This window comes from Coffea eugenioides, chromosome 7, assembly GCF_003713205.1.
Source record: "Coffea eugenioides isolate CCC68of chromosome 7, Ceug_1.0, whole genome shotgun sequence".
Taxonomy (NCBI): Eukaryota; Viridiplantae; Streptophyta; class Magnoliopsida; order Gentianales; family Rubiaceae; genus Coffea; species Coffea eugenioides.
In genome coordinates, this window is record NC_040041.1 from 966508 (window position 1) to 985677 (window position 19170).

The following is a 19170-nucleotide window of genomic DNA, read 5'->3' on the forward strand; positions in this document are numbered from 1 at the left end:
TGTCACGTATCTCGGAGACGTTTCGTCGCGGTCTAGTCTCGAGCTAAGCCGAGACGTCTCGGTCTCGGCCGAGTCTTCGAACCATGGTCTTACTCACGCCCAAAAGAAAGAAGAAATATGTCTCCAAAACCCCGCTTAAATTAGTGACTGGATTTTCAAGTATTATTCTCCTTCTTCTTTGCAAGACTTAAACAGTCTCCCGTTAAAATTATTAGAAGAGAGAGAGAGAAGATATTTTTTCCCCCCTTTATCTCTATGACAAAAACAGAATACTTAATAAAAAAGAAGAACCATCATCATAATGTCACAAACAAACAAAGTGCTACAATGCTAGTGTTGGCTTCTTAGATGAACCAAACGTCATGGAGCCTAGTTCAACAGTTCCGCCAACTTTTGAAGACATGCATAATTCAAAGAGACCTCTTAACGGGAAAGTCTCTCCACGCTCTTTTCATCAAGTCCCTTATACCACCTTCGACCTACCTATCCAATCACTTCATCACCCTCTACTCCAAATGCGGCCTACTCTCCGACGCCCGCAAGGCTTTCGACACCACCGCCAACCCAAATGTTTTCTCCTTCAACGCCATTATAGCTGCTTATGCCAAAGAGTCTCTGGCCCACTTCGCTCACCAACTGTTCGACCAGATTCCCCAGCCTGATCTGGTTTCCTATAATACTCTCATCTCTGCCTATGCTGACCGCGGGGATACCCTGCCTGCCCTTCAACTCTTTAGGCGTATTAGGCTTATGGGTTTGGATATGGATGGCTTCACATTCTCTGCGGCAGTCAATGCTGCTTCTGATAACAACAGTTTGATTCAGCAGCTGCACTGCTTGGCTGTTTTGGGTGGGTTTGATTCATATGCTTCTGTAAACAATACTTTAATTACGTGGTACGGTAAAAATGGCTTCATAGATGAGGCCAAGAAGGTATTTTATGGGATGGAAGAAATTAAAGATGAGGTGTCTTGGAATTCAATGATTGTGGCTTACGGGCAGCACAAAGAGGGATCAAAGGCGCTCTCTTTGTATCAAGAAATGGTTCGCAGGGATTTTAGCGTTGACATGTTTACTTTGGCAAGCGTATTGACTGCCTTTACAAGCATGGAGGATTTGTTTGGTGGGCTTCAGTTTCACGCTCAATTGATCAGAATGGGGTTCCACCAGAACCCTCATGTGGCAAGTAGTTTGGTAGATTTGTATGCAAAATGCAGAGGTAGTATCTTGGACTGCAGAAAAGTATTTGAGGAAATTCCTGACCCCGACTTGGTCCTGTGGAATACAATGATTTCTGCGTGTTCCCAGAATGAGGAGTTCTATGAAGAGGCAGTCGCTTGCTTCAAAGAGATGCAAATGTCTGGTCACCGTCCTGATGATTGCAGCTTTGTTTGTGTGCTTAGTGCTTGTTCTAACTTGGCATCACCTTCACAAGGGAGGCAAATTCACGCTTTGGTAGTTAAAGCTGATATACCATCAAACCTAGTTGCGGTAGATAATGCCCTGATAGCTATGTATTCCAAATCTGGAAATCTTCAAGATGCAAGGAAGGTATTCAATCAGATGCCGGAGCATAACAGTGTCACTTTCAATTCAATTATTGCTGGATACGCTCAGCATGGTTTAGGAAAGGAATCGTTGTTACTTTTCGAACAGATGCTTGAAAGTGATACGGCTGCTTCTAGCATAACTTTCATATCTGTTCTTTGTGCATGCGCGCATACAGGAGAAGTTGAAGAAGGGCAGAAATATTTCAAAATGATGACTCAGAAATTTAGGATAGAACCAGAGCCAGAACATTATTCATGCATGATTGACCTTTTGGGTCGAGCAGGCCAGCTCAAGGAAGCAGAGAAACTGATTGAGACCATGCCACATGATCCTGGCAGCATTGGTTGGGGATCATTGCTCAGAGCCTGTAGAACACATGGTGACATGGAGCTAGCAGAAAAAGCAGCTAAAAAGTGTCTTCAGCTGGACTCTTCAAATGCAGTTCCATATGTCATGCTTGCGCACATGTATGCCAGTGCTGGCAGATGGGAAGAAGTTGCCAAAGCTAGAAAACTAATGCGAGATAAGCAACTAAAGAAGAAACCAGGGTGTAGTTGGATTGAGTTGGACAAGAGGATCCATGTGTTTCTAGCAGACGATAGTTCGCATCCAATGATAAATGAGATATATGATTTTTGGGAAGAGATGTCAAAGAAGATGAGGCAAGCAGGTTATTGGCCGACTGTGAGGTGGAAAGGTGAAGAAACAGCTAGGCAGGGGTATCACAGTGAGAAGCTAGCAGTTGGATTTGCTTTATTAACAACTAAAGAAGGTGATCCAATACTTGTTGTGAAAAACTTGAGGATATGCGAGGACTGTCACAATGCAATTAAAGTTATCTCTACCATAACTGGGAGAGAGATTACTGTTAGGGATTGTTACAGGTTTCACTTCTTCAAGGATGGGCAATGTTCATGTGCCGACTTTTGGTGATTACTTTTCTGTCAAGGATGGAAGAGCTAGTGTTGTGAGGAGTTCAAGGAGATTAAATCTGCTACTATTCTACTAAGCAAACATTTACTTGGTGGATTCCATGTATACAGTACACTGCAAATCTTGCTAAAATGACCCTATGACATGTTTTCCAATGTCACCTCTCCATTGAGTTCACATTGGTGCTGGATACTTCCGTAAGTTTAGAAGGCTCAATTCTGGCAGTCCATCCCCGATGGTGAAGTTGCTAAAACTTTGTAAATTCAGAAAGACTCTTTTCATCTATTGTAACTTGTTATTGGCATGCTAACATTGGAAGTGAAGCGAATTTGATTGTATTCTGCTGATGTACCATGGAATAATCTTGTATATGTTTTCTCCCTCTGCTGCCTCGTCGCTTTGGAATGTTTTTAGCATACTTAAATTCATAGACAGTAATTAAAATCCAATGGTAGCAAGAACAAGGACTTGCAATATTAGACACAGCAACTGATAATTAGCCAAATTCCAAAAACTCGTGCCTATTGCCTTTTGAACTGTTCAAAAAATTGTTCTCTAATGCAAGGAAACTGTATAAGCACTAAATAAATAACTCCTATCCTACCAATTATCTAATCAATAATTATTGATTCAGTGGCTTAATAAAGTGAAAATTTAAAGACAGTCCTAGTATTGAAGCAAGTCAGCGAAAAGACTTGAGATGGAAAACTTGGCACCTTGGGATGTATGTGCTCTCGGTTGCAACCTGTTCAAACTTTTTTACTGCAGCTTCATTCTCCATTAAACTAGTCTGGACAAAAAAACGACCCCACCAAGAAGAGCTGCGCATTTTTGCCTGGACATGAAATTTGGAGTAGTTATTTTTCAGGCAAAACAAGCCCTCTGCATTCAGCAAATATAAGCAGCAAATATCCCACAACAGAGCATCTCAACCAGTAATGTCTCATTTTGCGTACTCTAAGTTCTTCATGCTAAAAGTATAAAAGAAGCTTTGATAATTGAACCAGATGTAAATGATTGGCCTTTGCTCTTTGATTGTGGAAGTTTTTGTATATTTTGTTGTCTGTTTTTGGCGGACTAAAAGCAGAGAACTAAAATCGAGAGGCAAACAGGCTGGTACAGATTCAAAAAAATACATGCAACCATAGGTAACAAATTTGTAGCCTATGATCAGCTACTGTAATAATGGTCAATGCTTTAGACACTAAAACAATCCAAAAAAGAAAATAGGAAAAAAAAAGGCTTAGGCCCCAAATTAAATGACTATTGACAGAAAGCATCAAAACTACAGCATCTGAGACAGGATTCCTCCTGGAAAAAGGCTAGAGAAAGAGCACATTGACCTTCCACATAAGCTACAACTTTTCTCTGACATACTATTTCAGCAAAAGAAACCCCCATATTTATCCTGTTGGTATGCCAATTAGCTGACTCTTCCTACATCATTTTTCGATTGCTAGCTATAAAAACATCTAAAAAGCAGTAAGACTACTTGAAGCCAAACTAGTTAATAGCTTACCGGGCGCCCAAACTTGGATAGCTCAGCAACATTAGCTCTAGAATGACCTGGAAAACCTAAATAGGAAAAGATATAGACCAAATAACAGGGAATTCAATCTCCATCTTGTTAATAAACTAGATATAAAATGAGGAGTTTACAAACTAATCACTGTTTTTGGGTCGGACTAGTTAAATGAATACTGAATAGCTTAGGTTGAGAACCAGTACCAGTAATGGTTGGTGGGTTCCAAAATCAGCATGCATTCAAAGGAAAACAGACCAAATTGTTCAAGTAAAAGAATACATGCAAAGTACATGGAACTGCACATGTAAGTGGATCACTCAAGTAAAAGAATACATGCAAAGTAGATGGACCAGTATATCAGCACAAGTGGATGGGAGCATGGCTCTGAGGATGTGCCAATGTGTGTACAAGTGAGAGAGAGATAGAGAGAGAGTTTGTGTGCATGTGCATGCACAATTATGTTTGTGTTTGTGTGTGTGTGTGTGTGTGTGTGAGAGAGAGAGAGAGAGAACTCTATTTTAGGAGACAAATATTTGGCTGCTCTATGGTTTGCTAATTTATTGCAAAAGAAGGTAAATGACTTCTAGTTCTACATGATGTGTTGCTGGGCAAGGATGAAAGCGTCTTGCAGGTTTGAAATTCTTTCACTTAGATACACAACTAAATATTACCAGACAGCAGTATGCATATTGTTTTGAGCTTACCTGTAAATATGACGAGACCATCAGATGACACCCTCGCCAAATCAGAAAGAGTCTTGTTCAGGTATTTTGGGGACAAATAATCCACAGCATCTGACACAATAACAAGAGAAAATGAGTTTTCCCTGTATGGAAGAGAAAACTTGATATCTGCCACGCGTACTATGCCCCTGTGCACAAGGCTTTTGCAGCTCCCACTGGGATCCTCCAAATCGTAGGGCTCCACACCCCAGGCTTCAGTATCATCGTCTTTCAACAAATTGGAGACCACCGAACAAGTATCAAGTCCTACATGCAAAACTTTTTGCATGCTTGCACCATATGCCTTCTTTAGGATAGGTATTGCTCTCAAAAGTTCCAATGTACATGTGTTGCCTATAGATGCTGAAAACTCAAACTATCAGCCCTTGGCATACCAAGTCCTCGTAAAAATTAGATCACAGTGATGTTCAACTAACATATTCAATGCTTTCTAGACAATTCTATAGCTACATATTAATCACGATTTAACATAAAAAACTTTTGAAAAAATAAAACAAAAAGATGAAAAGGGAATCAATTGCAACTTTTGGGCAACGTTTATACATCTAAAACTTAAATATCTGAAGTTGTACCATCAATTCCAGCAACCGCTTCCCTGCTAGTCCCTGATAAACCTACAAACAAAAATCTCTTTCAGGGTGAGAAGGGAGAAACATTCGATCTCAGATCCTATTAGAAATCAAAAAAAAGATTTAAAACATGAAACTTCTAAAAAATACGATGCGAAATTTTATTAACCTATTGTTTCTCATTTTGAAGTCATACATGAAATGATTAGTAGCCAACAGACAACCTATATCTCAGCAAACAAAGAGTTACCTGAGCCCCGAAACAAATAGCCAACAACGAGGATGACACCCTGAAAGTTTAAGAATGACGAGAAAGTTTCAGCATATGAACACTCAAGTTGCAACATGGAACTTGGAATTTAGAGCAATAAAAGGAAGGAAATGCATCACACAGCTAGCTGCATATTTCATTCACAAACAACAAAAAAGAGTTGTAGTCTAACGTACCAGGGCACCAAGGACCACGGATAACAAAGAAGAAGGGCGTGATTTAGGACGAAAACTTGCCCCAGAAATTCCAGTGGCCGTAGAGCGCCTTGCGGGATTTGAAGGCCTTCTTGACATGACTGTTCTAGTAGTGATCCACACTGGACCAAAACAAAGACGAAAATTTAACCATCATGACAGCCAAAGCACGATAAAATATGACCCTACTAATTCTACGCACAAATTGCAGACAGTGTTAAAGTAAGGAAACAAATTAAGCCCATACAAACCCGTTGTCTATGTCAAGGGCATCATACTATAATCATGATCTTCAATTGCTTTGCTTACAATAATAATCACGAGAAATGCAGCGACGGCCTAAGTTAAGACCGTGATCTATTTTTACGTGCCATTCTTCAAAGAAATACCAGAGTCCAACAGTTGTGCCAGCATATTCAGATCCAAATATAACCTTATTTCTCATGCCCCCCGTTCTCCTTCCTGTCCATATCCTTCCCCTTCTGAGATTATTTTCTTTTCTTTTTCTTAAACAACCATTTATGCTGAAAAATCAAGGCTAGTATTTGCAAAAGGACACATAAAGGTCGAGAAAGATTTAAACCTTGCAGGCAGATGATCATATCGATCAAAATACAATCGCAGCAATAAATAATTACATAATGTGCATGCATGAACTCCAGAGGATGAGAAAATAATTCGACATCAAAACGAAAAATGATAATAATTAAGAGAAGTTTAAGGGATAAGGAGGAGCGTAACCTGAAGGAATCAATTTGAGAAGAAGAAAAGAGGTTACGGTGGAGGTGCGGCGGGGCGATGGGGTGGGGTTGCCTGCATTGTGGATCTAAAGATTTTAGTTATTTGGCGCGCCATCGGATCAACCGCGTTTAAATAGCGCTGCTGCTCCTACTACTTGATTAGATTTTGGATACTACGGGTGGCCTGCCAGCCTATAACAATAATAATAGGGAAAATCGTTTACATCACCTCTCACATTTTGTAAAATAATTTTTCATTTTTTATTTTTAAAAGTGTAATTTTATGTCATTTATAAATTTCATATTAATCAAATTTAGTCTATTCTTAAATTTTTGACTAGTTTTTGTGCGAAATTTACCATGTGCCTTGCACGTGATTATTTTTGAAGGGCAAAATTATCAAATCAAATTTTACATAATTTGATCCACAATCCCTCATATTTCACAAAATAAATTATTTTATCTCTCACATTTTACAAAATGAATTTTTCCATCAATCGTATTTTATAAAATAAATTTTTTCATCTCTCAATGATCATATATACGAATGATTTTTTTTTAAACCCATATATATATATATCTATTTCATTTCACTTGAACAATACAAATAGTATATAATATATCTCTATTTGATTTTGCTTGACAAATAGAGATATCTTAGATGCTATTTGTACTGCTCAAGTAAAATCAAATAGATATATACATGAGTTTAAAAAAAAATTGTTAGTTTTTCACTCAAATTCATTTCTTTTTACTCGAAAATTGAAAACAAAAAAATTTAATTCTAAACATTATCGAGTGTTTATATCGAATTAAATTTAGACAAAAAATAAATAAAGGAAAAGTATGACAAAAATAAATAAGTGATTGGCACTTTTAAATTTTAAAACAATCACAAGGCAAATAATTCAACTATTAGTCTTAAAGATGATGAGTAGAAATTTCAAATTTAAATTATAATTTGTTAGCATGACTATAGAATTTGAATTATGACCCATTAGTTTGATGGCTTTATTATAAACTCAATAAATGAACTATTACCAAAAGAGAAAAGGTCACATTGAATAAGTTTACATTGTGAGAGCATATAGATATATACATGGATTTAAAACAAATAATTTTGTTTTTAATCTATGTATATATCTATTGAATAGCATATATATGACTACAATTAGCCTGTTTAGGTGAAATCAAATAGAGATATATTATATACTATTTCTACAACTCAAGTGATATCAAATAGATATATACATGGGTTTTTTTTAAAAAAAACTATTCATATGCATGGTCAATGAGGGATGAAAATTTTCATTTTGTAAAATGTGAAAGATAAAACAAATTTCATTTTGTAAAATGTGAGGGAAGAAACAATTTATTTTGTGAAATTTAAGAGACTATGGATCGGATTATGTAAATTTTGATTTGATAATTTTGCCCTTAAAAAATGATTACATGCAAGACACATGATAGATTCCTATCAAAAACCAGTTGAAAATCTAGGTAGAGATCAAATTTGACTAATGTAAATTTGTAAGGAATGTAAAATTATACTTTTAAAAGTAAATGATGAAAATGCTATTTTACAAAATATGAAAGACGTTTTGAACTATTTTTCCATAATAATAATAATTGAACTTACGCCGTTCCAGCTCAAGTTGTTTAAAGGAATAAACCATGTGATTCGCCCTCCTACATTTTTTAAGCCCAATGTGAAAATATCTAACCAGGTCATTCTCTATTTGGTAAATAGAGAAAGACAAATATTTGCTTTTCAAGACATACAACTCATGGCATATTTTTCACTTGAGATTTGATTTGAGAATTGAGAGAAAGAAAAAGAAAATTATAATTCAAGACTTTAAAAGAAACTTAAAAAAAAAAAGAAGGTTAAACCTAAGAATGCCAAATTAGTCAAACAAGTCAACTCATATTTATTCCTACAATTGTTTGATAATTCAATTTAAAACTTAAATTTAACGAATTCAAATTTTAACATATTCAGACATGTTTGACGACAAAACATAAAAACATCTTAATTAATTGATTAAGTGACTCTGAATTATTTAGGCAAAACTTACTCCAAAAAATAAATAATAAACCGTTCACAACTTAATAAAAAATATGCTCAAATGTTGGGATTTTAATTCAATAAATTAATGACTTTAAATTTCAGATTTCAGTTTTATTAATATTTACCATATAACAAAGTAGAGTATATACTACTTCGTCCTGGTATCTGTTAATGAATTGGCACATCATCATCTGTGAAGAGAGGAACAACACAAGTATAATAATCTTCACAATGAGAGTTTCTATGGCTGCCGCGATAGCTACTATCCAAAATTGATGTTGGATCCTGATTTGATGGCCAAAACAAAGTAGAAAGAAATCCAGCAGGCTAAGCGTCATTGATTTGGTGCCCCTCCTCCAAGTCATTCTTCTTTAGCATGCATATATATATATATATATATATATATATATATATATATCTTCCAGAACTGGATCACATGAATTAAGATTTAAGCTTGCAGCTTCCCAGCTTTCTTTGATCTGGCCGAACTCATCATAGTAGCATTAATCCAATGGCAACACAGCTACGGCTGCAGGAAGACAAAATGAAGCTATCCTGCCTGGCCAACTGGCTATTGCTCAGCTGCTATAGGATCTTCTGAGCGAGGGGGCCTCCATTTGCGATCAAAGATGCTCCTTTCCACGACTTTCTCGTTCTGGATCTTTAACCTCTCATCAATCAGCTCCAGCAACTCTTGCAAGCCAACTCCCATAATGGCAGATGTTTTCACATATGCAGTGGGTCCCAAATCAAATTGAGGATCTTTTCTGCTATTCCTCCAGCTCCTGTAGGTGAAACTTCGTAAATTATCCGGAGTGTCTTGTCCCACAGAACAGCCTTCGTAGTCCACCAGTGATTCTTGTTCTTCTCCTGATAACAGCCAACCATCAGAATAATCACCTTGTTGATCATCCAGGCCCTCCTCACAATTCCCTGACAATTCAGCCTTTGCATCTACATCATCAGCTTCAGAAACATCCAGTCCGGACAACTGGTCAGAAACATTTTCACCGTCCTTTGCATCTGATAAATCGCCAACTTCTTCATCCTCACCATATTCATCGCGCCGGAATTCCTCATCTTGAAGATCAATCTGAAAATGTTTTGCCAACAAAAAAAAAAAAAGCATCTCCTTCTCAGATACTCAAATTTTTTGCCTGTAGTCCACAACTTAAGGAAGGAACTGGCCATAATACCTTATTCCAAACTTCAATCATATTCGCAAGCTTCTCCTCAGATACTCCTATTTGCCGAAGAACTTGAAGTACAGTCTTCCGTTGCTCATCGAGAAATGGCGAACTCGAGTCTAGGACATGCTGCAAAAGAAATTGCCAGTTATCTTGTGTAGCAATTAAAACAATCAAAGCACTCCATCCATTTGTCGAAGGCAGGAATGAGACATCTCGAAATAATGCCCCAACTTCACAAGATTTTTATGCACTCCTTTGCTCCCTCTGGGAAGGAGAATTGATTCCCCAGGTATCAGGTGCTTTTACAGAGCATAGATCAAAGTTCAAGATCGAAGTCAACAGACAACAATCAAATAGTACTACATCATACCACAAGGAGGTCGGCCTCAACAACCTCTTCCAAGGTTGCATGAAATGCTTCCACCAACTGCAAGGTGCAAAATATGAGAAGTAAGAACCATGCAAATAAAGCCCAATGGAAAAACACAGCTTCCTGGTTACCTGCACGGGCAAATCTGATATGAAACCAACTGTATCACTAAGAAGCACCTTCCTCCTGAAAATAAGGGAGAAATAACGATCATCTCCATGACATAAAGCTTAGCAGATAATAAAAATCTTCCTACTTTATATCATCATAAAAGTTGACAAAAATTATTAGCGTTTCAATAACAAAATTCAGAAGTTGTTGCTTACTACAGAAAACTAAAAATTAAAATCTGAAGTGGTTTATATTACCCAGAAGGAAGAACTACACTTCTTAATTTAGGGTCAACTGTTGCAAATAATCTGCATAATTACAAAATTCCGATGAGCCACGCAAACCTTAACCAAAAGAACACAAGAAATGGATACCAGATCCATGAGACCTCCATATCATGTGAATGACGTTATCAAGATATACAAAGAAGACAATTGACTGCATAAACAATTTGCTATACCGGTCATCACAGTAAAGATAACTCTCTGAAAGCTCACCAACTAGGGTAGATTTTCCCTACAGAGAAAAGCCAAACAGCATTAGGCTAATTAAACAATAGGGAACTGTAAAAGGAATTAGAGGTGTTCTAACCACCTACAGCATTTGTGTACCCAACTACAGCAACAGTAGCAATGACATCATCATCTGATCCTCCATGCCTCTTACGAGCAGCACGTTGCACAGCTCGTGTCCGTCGCACCTCCTTAATTTCAGACAACAATTGACTCCGCCGCTCCAGTATTCTGAAATTGAAGAGTCACAAGACATATATACTTCTATTGAAGGCATGTAACAAGTGGTGGTCGTGGTGGTGAAGAGGGAGGGGGGGAGAGAGAGAGAGAGAGAGAGAGAGAACTTGATAAACACAGAAGTGTAAACTGTAATAGAAATCCAAAACACAGAAGGTAAAATGGTTCACACACAAAGCATCCTGTCAAGAGAAGTTTCATTTGAACTGATCCTGTTAACAAAATGTTTTCACTAGTGAAAAAAGGTCCCCGCTCAACATTCAACTCTTCGCTTCTTTTTACACCACATTCCAGGACAAAGTCAAAAAAGGACACAGAACTCTCAACTAACTTGCCATGATAAAGTTAGAAGTCAAACTAGAACTTTCTGGATACCATGCTTTTAAGTCAGTTACCCCATACCACCCTTCGTTTAATAGGAGTGTACTTCAATACAAATAAAGTAGAGAACCAACCATCATATCCATTTCTATCTCAATCCCCTTGACTTACATATTTCTTTTGCATATACAGACATTTAGAAGATACCTGTATAATGGCAATCTAAGAATCAGTTGAGTGCAAGGTTTAAAGTCAATGATCAAACCTCCGTCTTTGGAGTTGAAGTTCAGTTTCTCCTGCACCACTAATGAAACCACGCCCCCCACTTCCTCTCCTGCAAGTCACAAGGAAGTGCATAAGATTGGAACAAAAACCACAAAGGCTACAAAATAAGCAAAAGGCTCTATCTGACATCAATTGGTTTTAAACAATAGACGTCTATCATAAGAATGAATATTCCCATACTAGGTAATTTTTCTCTCTTGTTCCTTTTGAGGACTTTTACTAAAGATGTATCACATGGCTGAGCAGTAACTGAGGAACTTCAAACAATGTACTTACCCTCTGGCACTGACTACTTCTGCTTCACCAGCTCCGCCAAATGTATAGCGCCCACCAGGACCACGAACACGGACAAGCCTTGATCTCTTGTACATAAGAGCTGCTAACTCAGCCTGTGGGTCAATGATGGATCAAAGATGAAATATTTGAAACTTGTACGAATAATGGTAACAACAATAGTAACAATGGTAGAAGGCAGAATATTCGCTCAATACTTGTAGCTTTGCTTCCTTTGTCTGTGCATGAGCATTAAAGATCTCTATGATCAGACCCACGCGATCTAAAACAGGTTTGCCCCAAATACGCTGTCATTTGAATAAAAAGACAAACAAATGGGTAAAAATGATCAAATGATATTCATACAATATATAGAGTAGATAAGTAGGTGGATTTGTCTAAACAGACCGCAGACCGCAGAAGGCAATTAAAATTAAAACTTACCTCCAAATTCCTCTGTTGAATGCCCGAAAGACTTGCATTCACAAATATAGCATCCACCTCGTCCTATTAAGACAGAAATATGTTAACAACTTCTGCGTACTAAAAGAATTCAGCTGAGTAATCAAGACAAAGAAATAGCAAGCCAACCTAGTATCCCAAAAGCATACCTTCGAGTCCAAGGCATATAGATGGCATTTAACTGTGTCCACTGTTCCTTTCCTAAAATAAGTATCTGCAATAAAGCACAATCTGATAAAGCTACTTCCAACTTTTGGTTCAGCTCAACATCTTACTGTGTACTGTTGTTTTAAAAAGGATAAAAAAGATATAAAATTTAGCTAATAATCAAACACTAGTTTATCAGAAAGTTCATCACTTTACTGCTGTATTCCACAAAGGGATACTAGTAAATAAATCCGGAAAACTGACCAGCACGAGGTGATCGGTCAATCGGATTCTGCACCACAACATGAGGGGGCAACTCTTTCTCCGAAAACTCGGTGTCGTAGTAACCATCTCTCTGTTCTTCCAGCGAATTCGCGAGGTTCAAAGCCTCTTCAAGCTTCCATTGCAAAACGGGTTCAGGCCGAAACCGCGGCTGAACCACGAAGAGCTTGGGAGGGCGGCTAACAAGCTCATTGTTTTCAATAGACTCTCCATCTTGATGGCGTCGCTGAAGAATCTGAGAACTTGAAAATGGAAAAGAAAGGGTTGAGAGAAAAGAATGCAACTTTGGGCTTTCGAAAAAGGAATTTGAAGGGCTGAGTAGACTGGGATGGGTGTCATAGCCTGGGATATGGTTGGTTAATGTAGTATAAACGAGGGATTTGGGGCTGAGCAATGATTGTATATGGCGAATACGAGAGATGGTTCTAAACATATTTTTGGCAGATGGCTTTGCCTGCCTCTGGTTACTGCATAGGGAGTAAGCAGCTTAGGAAGGAGAAGGTTCGGTCTTTTTTGTCTTCTTTATTTTCCTCTCTTTTTTTCTTGTATTTCCTCTTCGCGATTTTGTTGACCGCCGAAACAAAGGAGCGCTCTGGCTCAACTCAACTCAAATTTTGGTTAGGCTTGAGCAGCTGTTCAAATAGTGTAGTTGAATTGAATTTGAGTTTTCATGTTTTTGTAAGTTGTTCTTTTATACGTGAACCATAAACGATAAGGGAAATTTGCCAAATTGGTCCATAATATTTTTATAAAAAACTTTTTTAATCTCCAATATTTAAAATCAGCCAGAATCGTGCCTAACATATAAATTATGATCCATTTTTATCCTAATGCTCGTATTTGCTCATTTTTTCGACTGAAAATAGCACGTCTCTTTCACGTGGATATATTTTTAAGAGCAAAATTGAAAAACATACTTCCTTACTTACCTTTCCCCTCCTCCCCAACCCCAATCATCACCACTACCATTATCAACACCGCCCACTTTCCCTTCCTTACCTTCTCCGTCCCTTCCTCCCCTTCCATCTGTGTCACCATCGCCACTCCCTACTGCCCCTCCTCCATCTGTAAACTTATCACCCCTTCCTCCCCCACAACCATCACCTTCCCCTTCTTTTCGCACAACACCTCCTTCTCCAGCTCTTTGACTCTCTCCTCCTCGGCCAATTGCAGTCCCAGCATCACCTACCTCAGTTTTTCCACCACCTCCCGCTATAAAGGCCTAAGGTGAGTTTTTTGAGTGTTTGTCTAAAATTTTACTGTAGATTATTGTAGAAGTTGTAAGAAAAATTTTTAGGTTGAAAAACTTTTTTCTTTTCTTTTCTTTCTTCTTCTTCTCCCTTCCCCCTCCCCCGGCACCTTTGCCCTCTTCCCTTCCCTTTCCCTCTCATCTCCCCTCCCCCTCCCCCTCCGACACCAGAGTTGTTGCAACCATGGATTTTTTTTTTTTTAGCTTTGTCTCTTCCTCTCTCCTCCCCTCTCCCGCCATCCTCCCCCTCCCCTAGCTACGATCTGGTCGCGTGACCATATCGTAGCTAGCAGGAAGGGGATGGTGGCAGGGGAGACAGAAGGGAGGGGGAGGGAGAAAGAAAAAAAAGGAAAAAATAGGCATACACCAACAGATCAGTCAAATGGGGAGGGGAAAAGAGGTGAGGGAGAGGGAGAGAAAAAAAAAAAAAAGACCGGCAATAACAACTGGAATAGTGACCGGCGCCGGAAGTGGTGGTGGAGGTGGTGGCCAGCGACGGAAGACGTTGTGAGGTGGGTGGGGGGGAAAAAGAAGAAAAGTTGAAGGGAAAGTTTTTTGTGTATTATTTTGAAGTGTGTATGTTAAAAACTTTGATCAGTTTTTTGGGATTCCTGTAGCAAAAGTTGTTAAAAAACTAGAATTATACAAACTTGCTAAAAACTTGAGATTCCAAACAAGCCCAAAGTCACCGCTCACAACCCTCCCTCTCCTGTATTACCTCCTCTACCATTACCTGCTTCTTCCCAAGCTCTATCCTTGTTAAATCCCCTTCTACTTTCGGTGGTGTCTCCTCCTTCCATCACCACATCTCTTATTCTACCTTCTCCCCCTGCCTCTCAAAATAATGCATCCCAAACTGATGCTCCAACTAGCTCAGCCTTATCAGCAATTGCCCCTAAGAAACCCACTACAAGATTAACTATACCTGCTCTAAATATTATTGCAATCACAATATCTAGAAATGGTGGGGGCATGAAAGGCGGAGTTGTCATGACAATTGGATTCGTGGGCTTTCTGGCAATTGGTCTTGTGGTGCTTAGTGTCTGGTTGGCACAAAAGCAAAAGAAAAAGGGAGCCCTATTCAACATTAGGTACACAATGCCTTCTTCATATGCTTCATCCCAAAATTCAGGGGGAAAATTAGGGTTTTTTGTGACTGTAATGTTAGGGGGAAAAATGAAAAGGGATACTTTTGCTTTCAACCGAGAATGAAGTGTGTTTTTCAGTTTTGCCCTTAAAAATATGCCCACGTGAGAGAGGCGTGCTATTTTTAGTCGGAAAAATGAGCAAATACGAGCATTAGGACCAAAATGGATCATAATTTATATGTTAGAGACAATTCTGGGTGATTTTAAATGTTGGAGACTAAAAAAGTTTTTTGTAAAAATATTAGGGACCAATTTGACAAATTTTCCAACAGTTAATTGACACTTCAATAATCAAGTTTGTGTTGATTTTAAAAAGAAAAAAGGTTGTTGATTTTTTAGAAAAAAAAAAGAGGTTGAGTCGATCTTAAATTGGACATTTTTCCTAAAATAGTAAAAAATAAAAGATCACATGATTTTTTTTTGGAAAGGTATTTAAAGGTATTATATATATATGTATAAAGGAATTTATACATGACTGTTGGAAAGGTAATGATGTTTTTGCTTATCTATTACAATTCTATTTCTTTTACTTATAAATTTGTTTTTCTTTATAAGTTTGTTGATTTGACCAATTTATTTATAATTTCATGCACTTCAACTGTTTCAATTAAACCAATTACCATACAGTTATAATACTACTATCTTTTTTTTAAAATTTATTTGAATAAATATTTTATCACATAGGTTAAAACTCCCGCGTTTAGCGCAAGCTTCTCCCTAATATATATACATATATAGGACTTTTTTTATTTAATAACGATAAATCTTTTATGCATTAATAATACCATATACTAATAGATATAAATAAAAATCTAGATGAATATCACATATACAAAATTTCGTCGTTTCACATATATAAAATTTGACGTTTAAATTCAATTGATATGACTAGGCCTGCAGGCGACTCGAGCTGCTCGCGAGCAGCTCGAGTCAAAGCTCGGCTCGAGCTCGTGTTGACCGAGCTCGAGCCGAGCTCGAGCCGTTCGTTAAGACAAACGAGGCGAGCTCGAGCCTTCGTTTCTTTGGCTCGATAGCTCGACGAGCCGCTCGTTAGGCTCGAGTCAGTGTGAAATTACAAATATACCCCTGAATCAATTAAAATTTACAATTTCCTCTATTAGGTTAGGTTACCCAATTTTCTTTCTTCACTTCCTTGGATCAATCTTCTTCCTCTGGCTCCGCCGACCGACTGTCCCACTGCCAAACTCCTAATTCGTACTTCCGCTACCGCCATCTCTGCTAGCTCCACCTCCACCACTTCCGCTAGCTCCTCAGCAACCTCCAAGTTTTCTCTGCTGACTGTCCTCAGTCCTAACTCTGTCGCAAGTGCAGCTCCAATGAGCGGGGGCACTCGGGTCCCTTACCTGAGAATCGAAAACACCAGATTCATCCCAGTATGCACGGAGCCAGAAAGGCAACCCTCTTGAAACCATGGGAAGTCCCAAACTCCCAATTCCCCGTTACTGCCATATCTGCTTCTACTAGCTCCATCTCCAGTTTCTCCACCGCTTCCACCAGCTCCACATAGGCAACCCAACCAGCTTTCGGAACCCAACCACTTCAACGAGGCTGACTGACGAACCCAACCAGCTTCTCAGTGAATTCCTATCTCCGGATTTTTTCTAAGCTTTTCCAGCGAGCAAGTGCGCAACCCACCGAGCTTTTCCTAGATTTTTGCAGGTATGTACTTAGCTTCTTTTTCTTTCTACTTAATGCGCCGTTTAATTCAACAATTTGTATAATGAAAATTCTATTAATCTGGAATGGTGATCAAGAAACATAATTAAAAGGGACAATTAATATTCTATCCCACTCACTGGACAATGATATGCACTATAATGGTACCTCAGCAGGTTTTTGACTGATTTGCCTTTCTTTCGGAGTATTTGGTGTCATAATTACACCTTAATTGCTCTCATCATCTTTGATGATTTGGAGGAGCTAACTGAGAAAATGAATGATGGTCTACTTTTAGTTGGTTATTTCCGTAATCAATTTGCCAAGTCATCAGTTTCAATTTTGGTTGAATGCACATTGCTGTAATAAATCTGAATTTTACATTTTATTGAAATGCATGACACACTTCCGAGTTCAATAATTTCTATTGTTATTGAACTTTTTCAGTTTTTTGAGACCTGAAAACTTTGGAACTTACAAACTTGAAATGGTTGGTGGAGTTTTGCTTAGACGTCAAAGGAGAAACTAATTGCATTTGGTAAGGTGAAGAAAGTACCATATTTTACCTCTGCAGGATTTGACTATAGAAAAATTCTTTAGGGGTTGAAATGAGGTTTCAGTTAGTATTTTAACAAGAAATACACACACACACACACACACACATATATATATGTTACTGGATTATAGATTTGTTGAATTAAGTATCTATATATAATAATAGAGCTACTAAGTGTAGATTTCCTTTTATCTCTTATAAATTGGTTCACTATCTTGTTTGAAGCTTTTGAGTTGAATAATTAAAAAGAATGCAACACTTACACAGTGAAACATTGATAAAAAGGTCCTTGTGGTTCACACATAATATTTAAATTCGGCCTTACTATTTCTTAATTTCTTTTATTTTATTTTTTTGTTTTTCCAGAAATTGAAGGATAGACAAGAGATTGTGTTGCCTATTTCTTGACTTCGGAGATGTTTGAGGTAATTTACCTTTAATTTTCTATTTAGAGTTTTGTCCAATTCTAACTCATGGTATTAAGATCACAGAGGTTAGTGCAGAATTGCAGATGGTTATAGAACGCTGGTGGAGTGCAATCATATATGCGATGGTTATGTGTTGTGTTGAGTTTGTTCCAGTAGGAAATTAAGGCAGTAGGGGACATCTTGCGCCTAATGCAAGGAGCAATATATTGTTTTCTATTGCTGTTTTTTGTCTTTTTTTTAACAGCTTGTGCAATTGCATGGGAAATTGGTGCCCTTTCGATTACATGGAAGAAACTTTGCTATTCTATTGATCTGTTTTACCATTCTTGCGCAATGCAGCAGGCTAACAATGACTACGATCATGTAGATGAACAAACATCTTATGATGTAGGCACCCTTGTGCTCCTGTTAACTTATGGTTTCTTTAAGGATTCGAAGATTTGATATTCTTTTCATATAGATGAATAATGTCAATAATGATAGTTGCGTGATTTGCTTGTACTAATAAGTTGATTTCTTTCACATGTTTATGAAATTTAATGATGCAAATGGTTTATATCATCTTGGAAATTGTTATACTTTTTGCATCTCACATTTGATCTTCTTTTGTCATGTATTTCATTTGCGTCATCTATAACTCATTGGGTATGAGTTTTCTGTTATTAGTATATCTCCATTTAGTTATCACGCATGAGTTCTCTGTGTATTGCTGGTTATCACGCATTTCATTTCTTTGATTGATGGTTTCATTCTTATTTGGCATTTGCATTTTTGCCAAATCGTTTTTCTTATGATTCTTTTAACCTTTAGGAATTTTCTGGAGTTGGAGTTGGTGGACTAATTCTCGCTTCATGTCATGCCTTGGTTCTTGTGGACAACAAGCTGCTTTTAATTTGTATTAGTGGATATTTGTGGAAATTTGGATAATTTGTATTAGTGGGCATCTGGATATTTTTGGATGATTTGTATTAGTGGATATTTGGACATTTATGATTGTATTAGTGCATAATTTGTAGGCCTCAAGATCAAGAATATGTGAAAAATTGTTATTATCATGCTAAATTTTGTCAAAAATATGCGGACAAAATTGCTGTTTTCTTGCTTAAATTTCCAGAAATTTTCGAGCTATTTTCGAGTTCGAACTCGAGCTCCTAACGAGCTAGAAATCGAGCTGATTTCGAGCTATTCGTGAGCCAGAAAATCGAGCGGAACTCGAGCTATTCGCGAGCCAGAATTCGAGCTAGGCTCGCGAGCTATAAACGAGTCGATCTCGAGTTTTCTTTTTCCTACATCGAGCCGAGCTCGAGCTTTATTTTTCGAGCTCG

General features: G+C 37.8%; 4 protein-coding genes and 1 long non-coding RNA gene across 5 annotated transcripts; 2 read left to right on the forward strand and 3 right to left on the reverse strand.

Moving 5' to 3' along the window:
• The first annotated feature begins 348 nt into the window (after positions 1-348).
• LOC113778594 (pentatricopeptide repeat-containing protein At3g49710) lies at positions 349-2813 on the forward strand. The gene has a single exon (XM_027324047.1). The coding sequence runs from the start codon at positions 349-351 to the stop codon at positions 2482-2484; it is 2136 nt and encodes a 711-aa protein (XP_027179848.1). The 3' UTR covers positions 2485-2813.
• A 149-nt stretch (positions 2814-2962) lies between these two features.
• LOC113778585 (probable pectin methylesterase CGR2) lies at positions 2963-6604 on the reverse strand. Its single transcript, XM_027324035.1, has 7 exons — positions 6528-6604; positions 5769-5908; positions 5572-5611; positions 5325-5366; positions 4714-5094; positions 4004-4059; positions 2963-3319 (listed from the first exon to the last, which is right to left on the reverse strand). The coding sequence occupies exons 2-7, from the start codon at positions 5883-5885 to the stop codon at positions 3167-3169; spliced, it is 789 nt and encodes a 262-aa protein (XP_027179836.1). The 5' UTR covers positions 5886-5908; positions 6528-6604; the 3' UTR covers positions 2963-3166.
• A 2060-nt stretch (positions 6605-8664) lies between these two features.
• On the reverse strand, positions 8665-13281 carry LOC113777460 (GTP-binding protein At3g49725, chloroplastic). Its single transcript, XM_027322550.1, has 13 exons — positions 12770-13281; positions 12508-12572; positions 12341-12403; positions 12115-12204; positions 11900-12012; positions 11604-11672; positions 10867-11011; positions 10729-10784; positions 10526-10576; positions 10289-10343; positions 10158-10214; positions 9794-9913; positions 8665-9690 (listed from the first exon to the last, which is right to left on the reverse strand). Exons 1-13 carry the CDS (start codon positions 13218-13220, stop codon positions 9169-9171), a joined length of 1857 nt encoding a protein of 618 aa, XP_027178351.1. The 5' UTR covers positions 13221-13281; the 3' UTR covers positions 8665-9168.
• A 287-nt stretch (positions 13282-13568) lies between these two features.
• Positions 13569-15028, reverse strand: LOC113777914 (glycine-rich cell wall structural protein 1.0-like). Its single transcript, XM_027323146.1, has 4 exons — positions 14962-15028; positions 14770-14865; positions 13717-13999; positions 13569-13584 (listed from the first exon to the last, which is right to left on the reverse strand). Exons 1-4 carry the CDS (start codon positions 15026-15028, stop codon positions 13569-13571), a joined length of 462 nt encoding a protein of 153 aa, XP_027178947.1.
• A 1325-nt stretch (positions 15029-16353) lies between these two features.
• Positions 16354-18897, forward strand: LOC113778739. Its single transcript, XR_003469314.1, has 3 exons — positions 16354-16864; positions 17784-17842; positions 18656-18897. It is a non-coding gene; the product is annotated as an uncharacterized LOC113778739 (long non-coding RNA).
• The last annotated feature ends 273 nt before the right edge of the window (positions 18898-19170 follow it).